Genomic DNA, 19,520 nt, shown 5'->3' on the forward strand with positions numbered 1-19,520 from the left:
TCCCTTATAGGATAACTGAACTATGAGCAATAAGCAGCATGTTTTCAGTAAAGAATATGTATTGTGAAGCAAACAGGATTGCTTTTATTCTTGATATTATTACAGAATTGTCAAAATGACAAATGGAGTGGATATTAAGTATTCAGACTGTAATATAACAATGGAGTGTCTGCAAAATATTTATGGAGTGTAAATACCAAATAAGGAGTAAAATTAGTATTATTCAGAGAGGCATAAATAAACATAAGGGAGAGATATATGAACGGGAACGTTCAGATTGACTCATTGCGATAATCACCGTGACAGTAAGAACTATTTGGCTATGGAGTAGTCTCCCAAGGGAAATGATGGAAGCCCTGATACTTGGACATTTAAATTTTGGGCACTGGGCAAAATACTACTAAATGGCATAGTGGGAAGCAATGCTGTATTAGCATGAAAACAGATAAGATAACCTGGTTTTTTCCATCACTAATGTCTGCACAGATGTGATTTAGCAAACAATAAGGCTACAGACAGTCAAGGGAACTTATCAAATGTATTGTTAGAAATAGTAAATAAAGCCTCATAATCATGATATATATTTTCATTGCTACTGAATTATGTGTTAGTAACAAAGCTACTTATGTCTAATTTTAATCCTAAAATCTTCATTCATTTTAGTGCAGTGCTTTTATTCTGTGTTTTGATATGTTTCATGCAAAAATATATGTAATAAAATTGCATTAGCACTAATCATGCTTAGTACTAACATGTTACATTGCGAACCTTGTGCTTATTTAAATGTTTATAATTGAGAACATAGAGTTAGCTTCAGTCTATCGTTTGTTTTAAAAGTTATAAATTTTAATTATTAACTGTTAGTGAAAGACAATTAAAAAGAGTAACTTTGTACACCATATTATTTTATTACCTTAGATGCTTCTCATAAGAACTGTTACTTTTTTTTCTGAAAACTAGCTGTTTTGATACATAGTTGACTTGATGCCCAGTTGGAAGATTAAATATATGAAAGCTTTCTTGTGCTGAGGCAGCAGTGGCTGTCTGTTGCAACTTGTTTCAAAAGACCCATAACATGGAACTGATCTTAGTTTGAAAAATGGAATCTTTCATATATTCTATGCACTGTGTATGCATATATACATTCATTAACTCCTTTTAAATGCAAGTCACAAAGTGAAATTAGAAGCTTCATATTATTAAACAAGCACCTATTGTATTAGGCATTATAGGTTAATTTTTAAATTAAAAGAAAACCTTATCACTTTAAAATTATCTGAACTGTGCATTTAGATATACAAATTCAGATTTTTAAAGTTAATCACACACAAACATGTACATGTGTCCAACATACATGCACAAATGCCTGCTGTGAATGCACATATGTGGTCAGTTAGACACATGACTAGTCCACTGCATACATAATTATCTGATTTGCATGCACATAATGTATGTTTTATTTGCATGCGTAAGAAGCAAATAAATATTTGCATGCAATTGTCTTTGAAATGTAGCAAACAGTTTTTAACGTGAGAGAGAAACTCTATACAACCGAGTAAAAGATCTCTTTTTTTTTTTGTTCTATTTTTATTTCAACCCATTTTTAATTTATGAAACTTTCACTTTAAGAACCTGCTAAAACTAATACATATTTGATATGGGCCCAATCTGGAGATTCTTGCTCCACTTTGAAACCAAATTGAGTAAAACAAATACCCAATGAAATTAGAGGTTACCCAAATAAGAGCTAAGTATAAATAGGTTAAAGACCTCAGGACTTGGCCTTGTGAAAATGGGAAAATAATATAACAATGAGAAAAGACCATGCAAGTAAATATAACAGTGCACTTGATGGTGTAGAAAGTTTTCCATATGTTCAATCTTTCAGCTCCCAGTGAAAGGCCCAGAAATGTGAATGTAAAAATCTTATCATCTTCTGAAATCTCCGTTTCCTGGGAGCATATTTTTGAGCAGTCTGTTGAAGGATATCAGGTGAGTTCAGAAGTTTATAAATATCTTCACATTCGTTTAAACAAAGTAATTGATTATACACAGGCAGTACACATTCTAATACTCAGTATTGTTTAATTTTCTGTACAAATTTAATTCTCTAGTCAATGTTTCATATAATGTATCATTTTTATACTAAAATAGACTAAAAGGACTTTTGGTCAGATCCCCTAGTTGTGTAAGTTGAGAGAGTTCCATAGAACTCGAAAGACAAACTGCCAGTTTATACCAAAAGAGGATCTGGCTCATAAATGTCCCAAAACATGTTTAGAAGTTTTGGGTGTAAACATTTGCTATACATTGTAATGTCTTTCTCGGTGCAGAAGAAATGATCAGGTATAGTAATTGTTTTAGAAATATCCCCAACAGAATTTATAGTATTTATAGTATTACATACTGTATATGTGTGTGTGTGTGTGTGTGTGTGTGTGTGTGTGTGTGTATATATATATAAAGAGAGAGGGGGGAAGAGAGAGTAACTAGCTGCAGTTACTGTATATATAGGATTCTACTCTATATATAGTCCGTAAGAAGATGCAGAACCCTGAAATTTTAATGTGCAGGGTGGAACAGGATTTGAGGGAATATGTCTGCAACTTTTGGTGCACCATTGCAAAAAGGAATGATTTGGGAGCAGAACAGGGTCACTGAGTCTACAACATCTTGACTCCACTAGCAAAACTTTTTTTTTTTTTTTTTTTGTTCTGCTGCAGAAAAGGGGCACAACAGCTGCAGGGCTGCTGCAATTAGATAGTGGTGATGGAGCAGCCCAGCAGAGAGTTGGTTTCTTCCTGCAAATACAGAGTGGCTTTTGGAGAACTCTGCAGCATACAATCTGTTCATTTTGGCTATACTCTAAGAAAAGGATTTGGGTTTTGCTGAATTAATTACTTGCTTTGAAATTTTACTTGTCCAATGTATTATAATTACCTATATGCTGCAAAAATAGCATGTGCAAATGCAGAGTTGCCTTATAGAATGTATCAGTTAGTGTCCCTTATTGCCCTGTGAATCATTGTAGGGTGTTAATTACAAGATCCACTACTCTAAAGCATGAAACAAAAGACAGAATTATGCAGCACTTTAAAGACTAACAAAATGGTTTATCATGCGATGAGCTTTCGTGGGCCAGACCCACTTCCTCAGATCAAATTGTGGAAGAAAATTGGCATAACCATATATACCAAAGGGATACAATCAAAAAAAGTGAACACATGTAAAATAGACATATCAGATTTTAGAACAGAGGAGAGGTGGGGTGAGGGGGAGGTTAATGTCTATGAGATAATGATATTAGAGGTGATAATTGGGGAAGCTATCTTTGTAATGGGTAAATAATTAGCATCTTTGTTAAAGCCCATTCTTAAAGTGTCAAATTTAAGCATGAATGACAGTTCAGAGGCTTCTCTTTGAAGTCTTGTGTTAAAATCTCATTGAAGCAGGATGCAGGTAATCAGGTCTTTGAGACAATTCTGGTTGAAATGGCAAGAAACTGTTTTTTGGTTGTTGTTTTTTGTGAAACTGTCTGATGTCTGTTTTGTGTGCATTGATTCTTTGGCGAAGTGTCTGAGAAGTTTGTCCAATATACATAGCAGACGGACACTGTTGGCACATGATGGATAAATTATATTTCTGGATGAGCAGGAATGTGTGTTCTTGATCTTATAACTGAAATGGTTAGGTCCAATGATGGTGTCAGCAGAGTAAATATGTGGACAAAGCTGGCAACTGGGTTTGTTGCAAGGGAAAGTTCCAGGGTTAGTATTAGTGTGGTCTGTCCTGTGGTTGTTGGTAAGAATCATCCTGAGGTTGGGTGGTTGTCTATAGGGCTGTGTCCAGACTCCATGCCTCCGTCGACGGAGGCATGTAGATTAGCGAGATCGGAAGAGGGAAATGAAGCCGCGATTAAAATAATCGCGGCTTCATTTAAATTTAAATGGCTGCCCCGATCTGCCGATCAGCTGTTTGTCGGCAGATCGGGAGAGTCTGGACGCGATGCCCCGACAAAGAAGCCTTTCTTCATCGACACAGGTAAGCCTCGTGAAACCAGGTTTACCTGTGTCGATGAAGAAAGGCTTCTTTGTCGGGGCATCGCGTCCAGACTCTCCCGATCTGCCGACAAACAGCTGATCGGCAGATCGGGGCAGCCATTTAAATTTAAATGAAGCCGCGATTATTTTAATCGCGGCTTCATTTCCCTCTTCCGATCTCGCTAATCTACATGCCTCCGTCGACGGAGGCATGGAGTCTGGACACAGCCTAGGAGATTATGGGTCTGTCTCCCAGAGCCTCTCGGACTGAGTGTATCCTATTCCAGTATAGGTTGTAGTTTATGATAATGTGATGGACAGGTTTAAGTTGAGGGCTATAGGTGATGACAAGTGGTGTTCTATTGTTGGTTTTCTTGGGTCTGTCTTGAAGTAAATGGTATTCGTCTGGCTCTTTCAATTTGTTTTTTTATTTCTCCGGGTGGGTAGTTGAGGTTTATAAATGGGAGCTGGAGGCATGTAGGTAACTGTATGAGTCAGTGAGTTTTCTGTAGAGAGTGGTACCTAATTTACTATTGGTGATTTGTACTGTGGTGTCCAGGAAATGGATCTCTCCATTTGGTTATGCCAATTTTCTTCAACAATTTGATCTGAGGAAGTGGGTCTGGCCCACGAAAGCTCATCACCTAATAAACCATCTTGTTAGTCTTTAAAGTGCTGCATAGTCCTGTCTTTTGTTTCAGCAAGACCAGACTAACACGGCTACATCTCTGTTACTACTCTAAAGCGCGCGTGTGTGTGTGGGAGAGGTGGGGGGAATCATCAGTATCCCCAGCAGAGAAATCTCTGTGCATCCCAGTCTACCTAGCCAAGAAGATGTACATCAGCTGTTGGGGTCAGTATGGGAAATCTGCCTTGGGCTATGTCTACACTATGGGTTTTTTCCAGGGAACGCATCTGCTCTTCCGCTTTTTTTTGCGGAAGAGCAGACGCGCTCTTTTGGACATCCTGTCTTCTTTCTTCAAAGAGGAAGAAGGGCTGTTCCAAAAGAGGAGGATTTTTAGAAATTTGGCCCAGTATAGATGGGCCAAATTTTGGGACAGCCTCTTATGAAGGAAAAAAAAGGTACGCAAATTGCGGAGCGCAAATTGCTTACCTTTTTCCGATAGATCAGTGTAGTCTAGACATAGCCTTACTGTTATACCTGATGCTCCCCAAGGGAGGGTGTCCCCTTGAGTGGCTGATGTGAGAAGGCAGTGTCATCCTACTGGAGAGGGGAGGAGGATCCTTTGCGACTGCCAGTAAAGGGTAGTGGTAGAACTATCGCATGGAGCCAGGACCACAGGTAAGAACTACAGAACTACACTCTTTGTCCTGGACTGTTTTAATTTGGAAGGGGTACTAGTTTGGTCAAAGTAAAGTTGTTTAAAAACTGGAATATATAATCACAGATTTCAATTATTTACTTTCCAGCTGCAACACAATTTATCAAAATCTCTAGTGAAACTAGAGTATTTTCTCCTTTTCATTTTAATCCTTCACATTCCCTGAAAATAGCGCTCTCAGTACATCACTGATGCCATGTATTCAAGCATCTAAGAATAAGGATTCTGACAGAAAAGTAGAGAAGGCATTTCACCTGTGATACTAGCCTTTTCACACCAAGAAGAGTCAGGTTTTCTTGACACTAATGCAGGCTTTCATGACTACTGCACTAGTGGTGATGAGTGTGAACTGATAAATTTTGCCATTACTGAGGTGTGTCCTCAGCTTACACCTAAATGAAAGATAAAACATGAACTACCTCCCTCCATCCAGAGAATGTAAGATTTATGAGTGCTTGTCATGTAATCTTAAAAAAATAGAGCTGTTCAGTATCTGCAGCTTGAGTGGGTATATATTTTTCTTGCTTCTTACATGTAGTAAATATATTATTTGGCTTTTATTATACAGGTTTATGTCATGATACTGTTTTGTGGGGGGTTATTATTAGGCACTATGTCTCCTTGTAAGTATCAATAAAGTATATTAAATGAGTAAAATAAAATAGAATTTTTTTAGTGTTAGTCAAATTTCTTGGAAGTGAAAGATAAATATGAAAGATTTTGTTACAGAAACATTATTCTAATAGGTAATATTATAGTTGCTTTATTTTGTAGCATACTCTCTGTTATACAACTGGTCACCCTGAAATATTTGTTCTGTTATGATAAAGAATATTTTTATAACTTTTTTATGTGAAACTCACACAAGGATCATATAGGACTACTTTCTTGATCATTTTAAAAGCATCTCCCCCAGGCTTACCATGGGCTAAATTCTCATCTGTAAAATATTTTCTAGGCACACCAGTGGCACAGGACCACAAGGGAGTTAAATGAGTTTCCCTGAACCTAGTGGGTTTGCTGGCTGTGTTATGCTATCATGCCTTGCAATGACCCCACTGGCACAGAGATTATCAGAGAATCCTCTCCTCATTCTTGGCTCAACCATTCCAGTGAGAGCTGAAATTGGGTTGGCAAAAAACAGGTAGTGCCTACTGAGGGTTCCCTCACCATGAGGATTCTTACTTGGATAGATCCCAGAGACAACACACACACAAAAAGAAGGAACTGAGCCCCAAATCTGATCCCAAAATCTTTTAATGAAAAAAATCAGTGTGTAATGGAAATGTACTCACCAAGGTGGTGACAATGAGAATATGCAGCATAGTTTCTACAGTATTTCCATTGAACCAGAATGAAGAAAGAGCAGGAGAAAGGGAAAAGATTAGCAATTAAGTGCTAATTTCTCTGCATTAAAGGAAATAATCCATTGTTTCCAAAAATAATTATTATGAGCCAAATATATAGTCATATTTGTATCCTAAGTAGATAGGTAGAGAAAAGCTGTTCAGACTTCTGAATTTAACACATGCAGATCACATTGTCACAATTATTAAATATAAGTTATTTGAACCAAGATTCAATGTATTTGGGATTTAGGTGAATTTAATGTTTGAATGATCTTATTCCTGCAAGGGATTTAACTCACATCTCAGTGGAGTGGCTTAAAGTTTCATTCCTTTTTCTCACTCAACTTAACAGTTCTATATTACTTATTTTATTATACTCCTGGTTTACAGGGGGTAGATGAATTGGACACATATAGAAAGTTTCTCCTGGGGGAGAGGGATTCAAGGATTTTGGGCAGCTGTCCAGTGATCAACAAAAGCCTTAGTGTGTTCACCACCCCTATGTAAAAAATACACTTAGCATATCAGAGTATACGCAAAAAATGAAAGAGTTGAGCCCCTAGCAGTCACTATAGAGGTTTGCACTGCATGGCAACATTATCACCATATCTCCTTGTAAGTATCAATAAAGTATATTAAATGAGTAAAATAAAATAGAATTTTTTTACCATATCATGAATCACACCATAACTAACAGATACATGACCGACGACTTATTCACAGATGTCATTTTGCTGCACACTCAGGCCCATTTAGAACTTCATGGCAGAAATCAAGATAGTGCTCAGCTTCCCCTTGTTCCAGTTGCAAAGGCCCCAGTCACTTTAACCCAAAGGCAAAACACCTCAAGTTGTTAGTAGCATAGGGCACTAGCTGACGAGTTGTGATTCTGCCCAGTGGAAGGCAGGGGCATATATACAACACTTCATTACAGTATAATGGAACCAAAATACTAGCCTGAGACTAAGCAACTATTTAGAAAAAATATGCATATTTTTCTCCTATTGTTCTACACATTTTAATAAAGCCTCAGTAAGGAAAAAGCCTGGATATAGAAGTAATTTTACTTCATATTTTAAACGAGGGCTTATAAAATAAGACAATGATATAGCATTGTCAATTTAAAGCTTAAACATGAACATTTGCTCTTTGGTATTTAAGAACCACAAAAATCTGTTTTTGTTTATAAGTTTTTGTTCTGTAGAAACATCAAAATATGTGAAGGCCTCAGTGTCCTTGGCAGGGGAATCCTATGCCAAGGGCTCTGGCTTTATCTGGCTAGAATGCTGGGTTCCAGTTTATCCTGAATTCTCAGTCTCTCATTTCAATGCACACTTCACAGCACATAAACAACAAGATGTCCTTTGGCACCTTATAGAATAACAGATTGATTGTAGCATAAGCTTTCGTGGGTAAAAACCCACTTTGTCAGATGCATGTAGTGGAAATTCCAGAGGCAGGTATAAATATATAGACACTTGAAAAGAAAGGTATATTTATACCTGCCTGTGGAATTTCTACTACGTGCAGCAATTAAGTGGGTCTTTGCCCACGAAAGCTTATGCTCCAATCAATCTGTTAGTCTCTAACGTGCCACAGGACTTCTCGTTGTTTATGCAGATTCAGACTAACACTGCTACCCCTCTGACACTTCACAGCACATGCTTCTCAAGCAGGATTATCATAAAACTGATGTTGCCTAAGCTTAAATCTAAAACTGCTCCGTCAGTTATCCGGCAAATGTTACCATTGGGGCATCGTAACTATCGTCACCAATGGTAGACTTTAGTTCCTGCCTCTAAAAAACAGATAGATGTATTGGGCCCAGTCAGTGAAACTGTCCCAGAAATGTAACTTGTAGATCTCTCAGTTGAGAACACACGGCATTTCCTCCGAGTCCTCATTTATTTCCTAAAAGAATGTATTAACATTGTCTGTATTTTATTCTAAATGTGTTTCAAGAAAACTAAGTGGAGTCTGCTGAAGGATTAAATTTCCAAAACCTTCTGCAGCATGTACATTTCTTTAATCCAAAAAATACAAGTGCTTGCATGCTTTTAAGCCATATTTAAAGTAAAAGCCAATTTGGTCAGTATGTGCATGTGCAATAATATCTATAGTGTGAAAGAGTTGGTAGAGCCATGGTGGTAATCATATGTTTATAATGCTCATGTTACTGATAGCTTGTATTATTACTATTGACAGGCAAACGTATTTAAGCATTGACATAAACTTTGATGTGTAAATTAAATTAGGAAAGCCTCTGTTCAATTATTTTGGCTGCTCAAATGCCCCTCTAGGTATTTGAATAAGAAGGGAAACCCTTCTACTGTCTCACTACTCATTCAGCTACAGTGCATACCTGAGGGATAGAAGAAAGCTACAGATTTATTAAATGGTTTAACAAAGCATTTCTTAACGAGAAACATTAAGCCTTGCCCAACAGCAAGTTGTACCATAACTTGTGACGGGGAGCACTGTGGTGGTAGGAGCTAGAGAACCAAGCCAACACCAACTTCTTCTCCTAACAAATTTTTGGAATCTCCTTAAAATGAAATAGCTAGGGAACAAAACTAATGTCATCTGAAAAAAAAGTTTAAGGCAAATGTGGCCTAAAAGCAAAATTGGGGTGTTTATGTTAATAGAACACACACATCAGTTCTGTTAACTTGGTGATGATCCGGTATTAAATCCCGGAATTGTTCCCTGACATTGGTATTAAATGTGTAATTTAGGTGGATATAAAACAAGTGCACAGAGGAGAATTCTGAGGGGAAGAAGAGGAGGAAAATAAGAAATCTATGCAACTTAAGTTGTTGAGCACTTGTCAGTTTTCCCCCCAGTCTTGAAATGGGGAAGGAAAGAGGAGGTTTAAAAAAAAGATAGATAATAGTGCACAATATACTTAGAGAGGGGAAATTATAACAATGTATAAAAACCTTTAAAAGCTTTAAAATGATAGAAAGTTGCTGTTTATTATTAACTTTAAAAACAGCAAATATTGCACACTTCTTTAGTCTAATCATTTAAGCTTCATTACTTAAAGTCCTTCCTAAGAGACAAGAGGAGATTAAAAATAAAGCAAGAATCAGCAAGTCAGTTTATTAAGAGAGTGATACTGCTTTGATGTCTAAGTTCAATGCATGTTCAGTGCAGTTAAACACAATTTCCAGAGGAATGAGCAAGAAATGGATATCAGGTTGGGGTGTTATAGATCCCTTTTGGCTGTTATACCTTGTTACCATGTTGTCAAACTGCTTTGTCAATAGCTTATTATAACCTTTACATCATGGGAACAAAAATACTGGCCAAATATGATAAATGTTATAGTGCATAATACATTTTAGTAAAAGTGTTCTGTGCAGCTTGGGTTGGATAGGAAATACTGTGTGTGAGGAATGTGAGCAGAATGGAAAATATGAATTACAGTGTACTTGTTTTTGTAGGGATTGCATTGGCTAGAATGCTGGTATAAGTAGGAAGTAGAGTATACTGTACATCATAGTCAAAGTTGTTTTTGCTTCTAAGAGTACATTGCAACCTAGTAAAACAATATTTGAATTTGAGTATAAAATTCCAAGTATGAAAGAGCAACGATGATGTAGCCCTGTTAGTAAGGCCTGATCCTGCCCCCAATGAAGTCACAAAACTCCCATTAGCTTAATTGTGCACAAATCAGTTTCATTGGTGTAAAAGTTTCCACATCAACTCCGAAATATTTTCTGTTTCTTTGTGAACTTGTCATTTGAAATAGTATAAAGAGCAGCATTAGCCAGATACACTTTAATTTTTTTAAGTTATTCTATGTGCCAATCTAAATTACAAAGTTTTTGTAAGATTTCAATAGAATTAATTACGCCAAATTATCACTCAATCCAACTATGTGCAGATTCGTTACTGGACCGTTCATGACAAAGAAGCAGCTGCGCAGCGTGTGCAAGTGAGCAATCAGGAATACTCAACAAAACTGGAAAATTTGAAACCTAATACCCGATACCACGTAGATGTTTGTGCATTCAATAGTGCAGGGTATGGACCACCCAGTAGTGTTATTGACATTGTCACAAGAAAAGCACGTAAGTAAAGGAGCTTTGGATGCATTTCTAAAGTTCTCTACTTTGTTACTATTGGTTTGTACTTTGCATATATTAATATGATACTCAGTGGGTCGAGCACCATACCATAATGAGGTGGGAATGTTCTTAATGTTTTCTCTGAACACAGTCTCAGAGGGATAACCGTGTTAGTCTGTATCTGCACAAACAACAAGAAGTCTTGTGACATTTTAGAGACTTAGGGTATGTCTACACTACCCTCCTAGTTCGAACTAGGAGGGTAATGTAGGCATACCGCACTTGCAAATGAAGCCCGGGATTTGAATTTCCCGGGCTTCATTTGCATAAGCGGGGCTCTGCCATTTTTAAATTCCCGCTCGTTCGAACCCTGTGCCGCGCGGCTACACGCGGCACGAACTAGGTAGTTCGAACTAGACTTCCTAGTTCGAACTACCGTTACTCCTCATTCCACGAGGAGTAACAGTAGTTCGAACTAGGAAGCCTAGTTCGAACTACCTAGTTCGTGCCGCGTGTAGCCGTGCGGCACAGGGTTCGAACGAGCGGGGATTTAAAAATGGCGGAGCCCCACTTATGCAAATGAAGCCCGGGAAATTCAAATCCCGGGCTTCATTTGCAAGTGCGGTATGCCTACATTACCCCGCTAGTTCGAACTAGCAGGGTAGTGTAGGCATACCCTTTCAGATTTATGCCCTAATAAATCTGATAGTCTCTAAGATGCAACAGGACTCCTTGTTGTTTTCTAATATCGTGTGTATCTCAGTTTCCCCTATGTATTATTCAAGTGTCTAGGACAGTGGGATAAGGGTGTGTGATCATTGTGGAGATCCCTAGAGGGCAGGTGTGACTGCTGACTGGCTGACCCTCTGTAGCCTGACCACTGATGGCGGGCCCCCTCTTCTGCAAGAATCAGCCAAAGGTATTAATGCGGACCTGTCCCCCTGCCTTAACTCCTGACAACTTCTGCACTCAGGGCTGCTCCATTCCTAGACACCCTCTCTTGCTGAGACACCTATCTTGCTAGGCTCCATAGCCTCTGAAGCCCCTGCAGTCAGGTTTCCTGAGCCCCTACATAAGAATGTGGCTTTGATCTTAGCCCCTTCCTACGTATGCTGTAGTCAGGGACAAGGGGTAGCTGGGTTATGTACAGTGGCCAGCAGTGGCCTGGAGGTTGTTAGCTGCCTTCCAACACTTTGCAGACGGGAAGGGATGAACTATGCAAAAGCACAGGCTAGGTCATCCCTTCTTCCCCGCCTCCTCTTCTGGAGCTGGAAGCAGCTCCTGTCCCTTCTCTCCTGAACCATGCTGAAAGGCTGCTGCTGCCCATGTTTGGTGTGAATCCTGGCAGGAATCAGGGGGTGGATGGGCATTTAACATTGGATGCCCCCACATTGCCTTAGAAAGATGGGGCCCAGATACTGAGAGAGGTGGATCCATCCCAAGAGCCCAGCCAGGCACAGAGCGTGGTGAGCACTTGGCAGGGAGGGTTGGTTAGTCACCCTCTCCCCATGCATAAGTGACTCATGGTAACACTGGTGAGGTGCTCCACTCCTGTATGCCCCCACTAAAGTTTTAATTGTTAATTGGAGTGTCCCCACATACCCTCTTCCTGTCCTTCTGAGTGACCCTCCCTGCACACACCCCCAACAGGCCTCCATGTGAGAAAGGTGTACATGAGTGTGTGCATGTCATCTGTGTGTGGGAGGTAAGAGTGCGTGTTTCACCCTTCCCTACACGAACCCTAAAGCCTTAAAGATAAGAAGGTAAAAGAATTCAACTACTCAATACTTCTTTTTGACAGGAGCTCAGTCAACGCAATAATTTGAATGTTTTTATTTCTAATTGATTGCCATTTAACTCACCTGAATACCAGTAACTTTTCCAGGTGTCCTATAGTCAGCAGAGGGAAATATGGTTTCCTTAGTCATGAATGATATTTAATAAAGGACCATGTTTTCAAAAAAGTGTTGTGTGGCCTAAAAAATGTATGTGAGTAACATATGTTTTGTCAGTAAGGTAAGCTGTGTGCAATCTGACTCCGCCCTGCAGTGAGCATGTGTTTGGATAAGAAGATTGCATTTTATGTGGCTGCTATTTTATGTAGGAAGGCTCTCTGATTACCACAGAGATAAGAACATTAAAAATGCTTTGGTATGATTATTTAAAAGTTTAAATCCCATGTATACATGTACTTAAGGTAAATTCTAGGAGATTCTGGTCGGGGATGCCTTCAAGGAAACAAACCTAGTTCCACAGAAAAGGGTAGAAATTGGCTAGGTCTCTTCTGGCAACACGCAAATGCCAAACCCACAGGGAGCCCACTGCATGGGCCATGCAAAAATTTACAGCTGGAGCCACAGAATTGCATTCCAGGAGAGAAACTAGCCCACATTCACAGAAAGGCCAGCCATAATCTTCTTTTTTAAAAGGCTCATTCAAATGTAAATGAAGGTTTGGGAAGTGTGATTGTTTCTGCATACAAAATTGTATATGTTTCTTTTTTCAGCTCCAAGCCAACGTCCAAGAATTGTCAGTTCTGTCAGGTCTGGTTCAAGGTACATCATCACTTGGGACCATGTCAAGCCAATGTCAAATGAATCTGCTGTTCAAGGATACAAAGTATGAATTATAAAAATAGTTTCTAACTTTCATATCCTGCACACAGTATGTGCTGTTGTCAATATTGGTATCTGCTCTGGCTCTAATGTGCTTGCATCCTTAGCTTAGACGATTTGTTCACAATCTAGAGGTCACAACTCCCCTGTTCCACATGGCTTTGACCACCTTTCTTTTTATGGTGAGATGGGATAGGGCCTAAAATTTTGTTCTAGTATGGAAACGAAGTATGGAAAAGGCTCAGAATCACCACTTCAGACATACAGCGGAACTGATTGTTCCCACAGTGATGTGTCTCTTAAAGGATATGTTCAAAAAATATGCTCCTTTATATTTTTGCCCCCTTTCCCAGCATGAATTACTTCCGAATTACTGTTGCCATCCTCCCTGTGAGAATTACAACCTCCAGAATAACTGTCCTTGTAGGTCAAAGACAATAATAAAACAAATGTATCTAGAGCTGTCCTTAAAAGTACAGCACATCATGATACATGCACATACAATGCAAGAATATCTACACATTATAGGGAAGTGATTAGTTATAGCCATTAGTATGCTGAAACCATTAAAAAGAGTTTCTATTTATTATTATTATTATTATTTATTTGGGACTTTGGCAGTAATATAGCTACAGTGTTATATGTTGCACAAGTCTTTGTTTGATGGATTGAGTTACTTCCTGTGAATCATTGAAAATGAGCAGAGATTATTTCCATATGTCTCATAAATCACATACTTCACATTTATAATAATTTGCCAGCTCTGAAACACATAAATAAAAAAGAATAATTGTGCTATTTTATGAGGACATTCTTAAATCATTTATGTTCTGGTATATGGCAAGATGTATGGTATGTTTTTGCTTTGTTTGCTGAGCTGAAAGTATTATCCTCAGCCATTCAAGTCTTAACTTGAACCCATATGCAAAATTAATCTGAAAAGGAGATAGAAAAGACAGAGGCAATATCTGCTCTCTCCAACCAAGCTTCTTTATAATAGAGCAAGTTGCAAAGTAATATATTTTAGTTTTGATATACAATTGGTCATGTACATATAATCTTAGCACCCTAAACTTGCTAATTGAAACTAGAAGAATGTAACTGTGGTGTCAGCTACAACATGACATTTCAATTACTGTACTTGTTTTTGGCTTTACAAGGTGCTGTTTAGACCAGATGGCCAACATGAGGGTACACTGTATTCAACTGGAACACATTCAATAGAGTTGCCAGTCCCCAACGATGGTGAATATGTGGTTGAGGTTCGAGCACACAGTGAAGGAGGAGATGGAGAAGTAGCTCAAATAAAAATTTCAGGTAGGTAGGGGGTTTTTTCTTATTGAGAATTTATGACTTGATGAATTAAAAAACCAACAAATGATGCCATTTCTGTTAAAAAGAGTCTTAGACAAAACTGTCTGTTTCTCTCTGTGTGTCTTTTTGTCTCCAATTTTTGTGTATTTGAGGTATCAAGTGCCATAGTATGTAATATGCCAAATTCTATTTCAGAATAACTATAACTGTCATGGAATTGGATGCTGGTGTAGCCATCTTAAGGTCCAGACACTTGACTTTGATTTTTGTTTTTTTCATTAAATTTGAGGAGAATGGTGACAACTGTGAGCTTTATGATTCCCCTTGGCACACAACCTGTGTAGCCAAAGGTATTACTTTGCAGCAACAGTATGATAAAAGTCATCCAAAAAAGGGGAATGCTAGGGAGTCTTCATAGAGTTTTACAGATTAAGGTGTGAAAGAGCTATTATATCATCTAGTCTCAACTCTTGTATATCACAGGTATATCACCCAATTACTCCTGTAACTGAGCCCAATAACTTGTGTTTGATTTGAAGACAGTAAGGCTATGTCTACATAGCAGTGTTATTTCGCAGTAACTGTCATGATTCCGAAATAACATAGTCCGTGTCTATGCAGCAAGCAGTAATTTTGACATCATGTCAAAATAATATCGAGCTGGAGGACTGCTGATTTCGACTTGTACGAGGAGTAAGGGAAGTCAGATGAGTGCTCTCTCTTGAAATAACTGTTATGTAGACAGCATCAAAAGTCAAAATAAGCTATTTTGACTTAAACTGTGCAGTTAGCATAGCTCAAGTTACATAGCTTATTTCAAGTTTGGCTCTGCTGTGGAGAAGTGCTCTAAGAGATTGAGCACCTCAAATTCTTTTGGTAGTTTGTGCTGTTGTTTAATCAGTGTTTAAAATTTTGTATCTAATTTGAATTTGTCTTGCTTCAGCTTCTAGCCATTGGCTCCTGTTAGGTCTTTCTTTCTTGTATTAAGGAACCCTTTGATCCCAGTGTTTTCTTCCCATCAAGGTATTTGAATATTGTAAACAAGTCAATTTTTTTTTTTTTTGATAAACTGAACAGATTGAAGTAGTTCTCTCTACTCAGGCATTTTCTTCAGTCCTAGAATCATTTTCCTGTCTTTTTTTCTATACCCTCTCCAGATTTTCAACATCCTTCCTAAAATATGGTTACCAGATCTTTGTGCAGTATTCCAATATGAGTTTCACCAGTGCTGTTATTGGGAGTTCTGAAACCAGAGATCAGAACCTCCGAGGTAGTCAGGGAGGGCTGTGAGCTGTCAGCCTCTACCACAAAAAGCATCAGCAGAGAATATGCAAATGACAGTGCAACAAATGCTAATGAGCGCTTCATCTGCATTGTCTCTGCCAACAAAAGGCTGCAGTGTAGACATAGCCTGATTGCATGTTCCCTGTCAGTTCTTCCCTTCTTTGTAGCCCTTCTCAGAAACATAGTGCTGGGAAAAAATGCATAACCAGCCTCTAACTCTAAAACAGTGAGATGTATATAATAAGCAATGTAAATGTAAACAAAAATGTTATTGTGCTGGAAGATTGGCTTCTTAATAGAGTCCTTATGACAGCTCAGACTAGCTATTTTCCTGAAGGACAGTGGGAGTAAAAATAGGTGAGTTATAACACATTAATATCTGCAGTTAATTTAGTTATTAAAAAGCACAACAAAATATTTTGATCTGAAACTTTTTTGTTTGGAAGCCAATTTATATATATACACACACACACTTTTTATTTCATCTTTCTTCCTCCCGATTCTCTCTCTTTCTCTCGTCTCTTTTTATATTCTCTCCTTCTTCTGGCCTAAAAAAAAGCCTGGCCATAAATTTAAGAGGGAGGTGAATATTCTGGAGGAGAATTTGCTCTTATAAATAAGCAGATTCCAGCTTGAAAGATATATTGGTTTAAATTTTAATTTAAAGGAAATTTATCAATACAAATATTAAACATACATTCCTTTTCACTCAGTAATCTGAAACTTAAAAACTTGTCATAAAATAATCAGCTGCATATTTATTGAACTGCATTTCAGAACATTTACCGTAATCTTGAGTAAAATACAGGCTTACTAACTTTTGTTAGCTAATGTCTGGTGTTCAGTGATTTTGTAACCACATTATAGTGAATTCATGAGCTATCGTTTTAAACTCTATATTAAAATACCACAACCAACTGAAGACTGGAACTACTTGTTTAACCATAGGAGTCAGTTTCTTCAGCTAATAGCAGGCTTATCTAATTTTTAAAAATACATTAAAGATTGGCTTTTCTTTTTTCGTCTCTAACATGGCTTTGCTGATTGCAATATTTTCTCATAATGCAGATTCTGTGTTATCCTAGCATTAGTAAAATGCTGCTGTGAATACAAATACAGGCAGTCCCCGACTTACGAGGATCCGACTTATGTCGGATCCGCACTTACGAACGGGGCTTTCTCGCCCCGGAAGTCGGGGCGAGAAAGCCCCGTTGGTAAGCTGCTCCGGTGCCCCTGGTCTGCTGGAGACCGTCTCCAGCAGACCAGGGGCACCGGGCGGGTTCCCGCGCTTCTGAGGCTTTGCCAGAGCAAAGCCTCAGAGGCGCGGGGAACCGCCGCTGCTGCCGCTTCAATCTGGGTGCCTGTGGTCTGCTGGGGACCGTCCCCAGCAGACCACAGGCTCCCGGACTGAAGCCGCAGCCGCGGCGGGGTCCCTCGCCTCTGAGGCTTTGCCAGAGCAAAGCCTCAGAGGCTCTGCTCCCCGTGTCCCTGGTCTGCTGGGGAGGGGGGGGGGCAGCTAGTGTGCTTCCCCGCCCCCCCCCCCCCCAGCAGACCAGGCTTTTGTTTTGGACTCTGGGGCAGAGCAGCTGGGGCGCTGCCGATTGGTCCTGCAGCGCCCGCTCTGGGCACTACTGGACCAACCCGGCAGCACCCCAGCTGCTCTGCCCCAGGTCCTGATTCAGCCGCTGCTGGTCAGTTTCAGCAGCAGCTGAATCAGGACGTGCAGATGGGGTGCTGCTAGGTTGGTCCAGTAGCACCCAGGAGCGGCGCTACTGGAGCAACCCAGCAGCACCCCAGCTGCTCTGCCCCAGGCGTCCCCAAGTCAGCTTCTGCTGAAACTGACCAGCACTGACTACAGGAAGCCCCAGGCAGAGTTGCTCTGCCCCGGGCTTCCTGGAATCAGCTGCTGATCAGTTTCAGCAGCAGCTGACTTGGGGACGCCTGGGGTTCTTAAGTTGATTCTGTATGTAAGTCAGAACTGGCGGTCACTTTCAGCAGTGTCTCAATCTGGACGCCAGTTCCAACTTACATACAGATTCAACTTAAGAACAAACCTACAGTCCCTATCTTGTACGTAACCCGGGGACTGCCTGTAAAATATATTTCACCTAGTTATTTTCTCTCGCTGCTGAAATGGAATTGGTTTAAGTGAGTAAGTATGCCTAAATAAGTTACAGAAAAATTAAGTCCATGATCTTTGAAATGACATAATACTTGGTGATATCTTCAGTGTCTTACAGCACTTTCCTAAATCTCGTTCTAAATACCTAAGTGAACAAAGAATCATTCACATACTGTATGCATACAGCTAGAGAGCAAAAGTTAACACGTCTGCTTTTCCCAACTTTAACATGTCGGGTTTTCATTTGCCAGAGGCAGACTTTGAAATCCTACAAAATACTTACTTGTAAGCATTTATATTTTTCAAAGCAAAATGCATGAGGTTTTTTTTCAGCCTCGATAACTTACTCAACATTTTAATTTTATTTTATCTTTTCATTTGCAATTTTTTCTTCTAATTAATAGGAATATGAATAGTTATTGCAAAGTTCCATGAGCCAGAGTCAGCTCATTCCAGCCATACATGCCTGTGCCACGAGTCTTTTATTGCAGTGAAGACATACCCTTGGTCACAAAAACAGTCAGGTGGTGGAAAAGAAATAGAATCTTTAGTCCTCTTTTTATAAATAGGACAAGGTAGAGCACAAGCATACAGTAGGAGGAGCTTTTCATATAGCGTTTCTCCTCCACCAAGCTCAGTGCATGTCTGCACTACAGAGGTGTTTTTTCCGGAAAAATGGCTGTTTTTCAAAAAAAACTTCACTTACGTCCACACTGCAATCTTGTTCTTTTGAAAGAAAATCGAAAGAACAGAGAGGTTTTTCTGACATTGATAAACCTCTTTCTGTGTGTGGACGGGGAAGAGGGAGTTCTTTCAAAAGAAGAGGAAAGAGGAAAAAGCACAGGTGCCCTGGTTGCCACTCCGTCTACAGTAATCATAGCTTACATGCGAGATAGTGTCCATTCAGCGTGGACACTATCTTTCAAAAAAACAGATCACTTTTTCGATGCACTTTGGCAGTGTGGATGCTCGCTTTCGGAAGACTTTTTTTCAGAAGACCTCTTCCAGAAAAGCTTCTTCCGAAAGAAGCCTGCAATCTAGACATGGCCTCACTGTCCAAGATGTCCTGCTTCCTGTTCCTCCCGAGAATATATCCTTCCATCGACTGAGCCAGTTACTTCAGTATCCCAACAGTTATCACCAAGACTCAGCAATTCCTTCTAGAAGTAAGTTAATTGGTTTAATTTAAGCCTTCTCTGTGCTTCAGCAACCTCAATGACAAGAGTACTACAGCTGGAACTCTCTCTGTCTGCCACATTTATATCTGCTATTTCTGTAAGGAAACTGTTGCTATCAAAAAATTGATGAAGTCTTGGGCCATGCAACGGACCATTATAACAGAATTTTGAACTCATTAACCATTAGTTACAGAAAATAAAT

At 39.3% G+C, this 19,520-nt stretch overlaps 1 protein-coding gene across 9 annotated transcripts in view; it reads left to right on the forward strand.

Moving 5' to 3' along the window:
- CNTN1 (contactin 1) overlaps positions 1 to 19,520 on the forward strand; it is a 396,144-nt gene that overhangs the window by 341,317 nt on the left and 35,307 nt on the right. For all 9 annotated transcript variants that reach the window (XM_075930057.2, XM_075930017.2, XM_075930024.2 and 6 more), the window contains 4 exons: positions 1,889 to 1,992; positions 10,622 to 10,808; positions 13,312 to 13,424; positions 14,581 to 14,737. In XM_075930057.2, the coding sequence (XP_075786172.2) occupies positions 1,889 to 1,992; positions 10,622 to 10,808; positions 13,312 to 13,424; positions 14,581 to 14,737 (561 nt within the window). The remainder of the gene's footprint in view (positions 1 to 1,888; positions 1,993 to 10,621; positions 10,809 to 13,311; positions 13,425 to 14,580; positions 14,738 to 19,520) is intronic.

Source organism: Pelodiscus sinensis, chromosome 1 (genome assembly GCF_052426305.1).
Source record: "Pelodiscus sinensis isolate ZL-2025 chromosome 1, ASM5242630v1, whole genome shotgun sequence".
NCBI classification, from domain to species: domain Eukaryota; kingdom Metazoa; phylum Chordata; order Testudines; family Trionychidae; genus Pelodiscus; species Pelodiscus sinensis.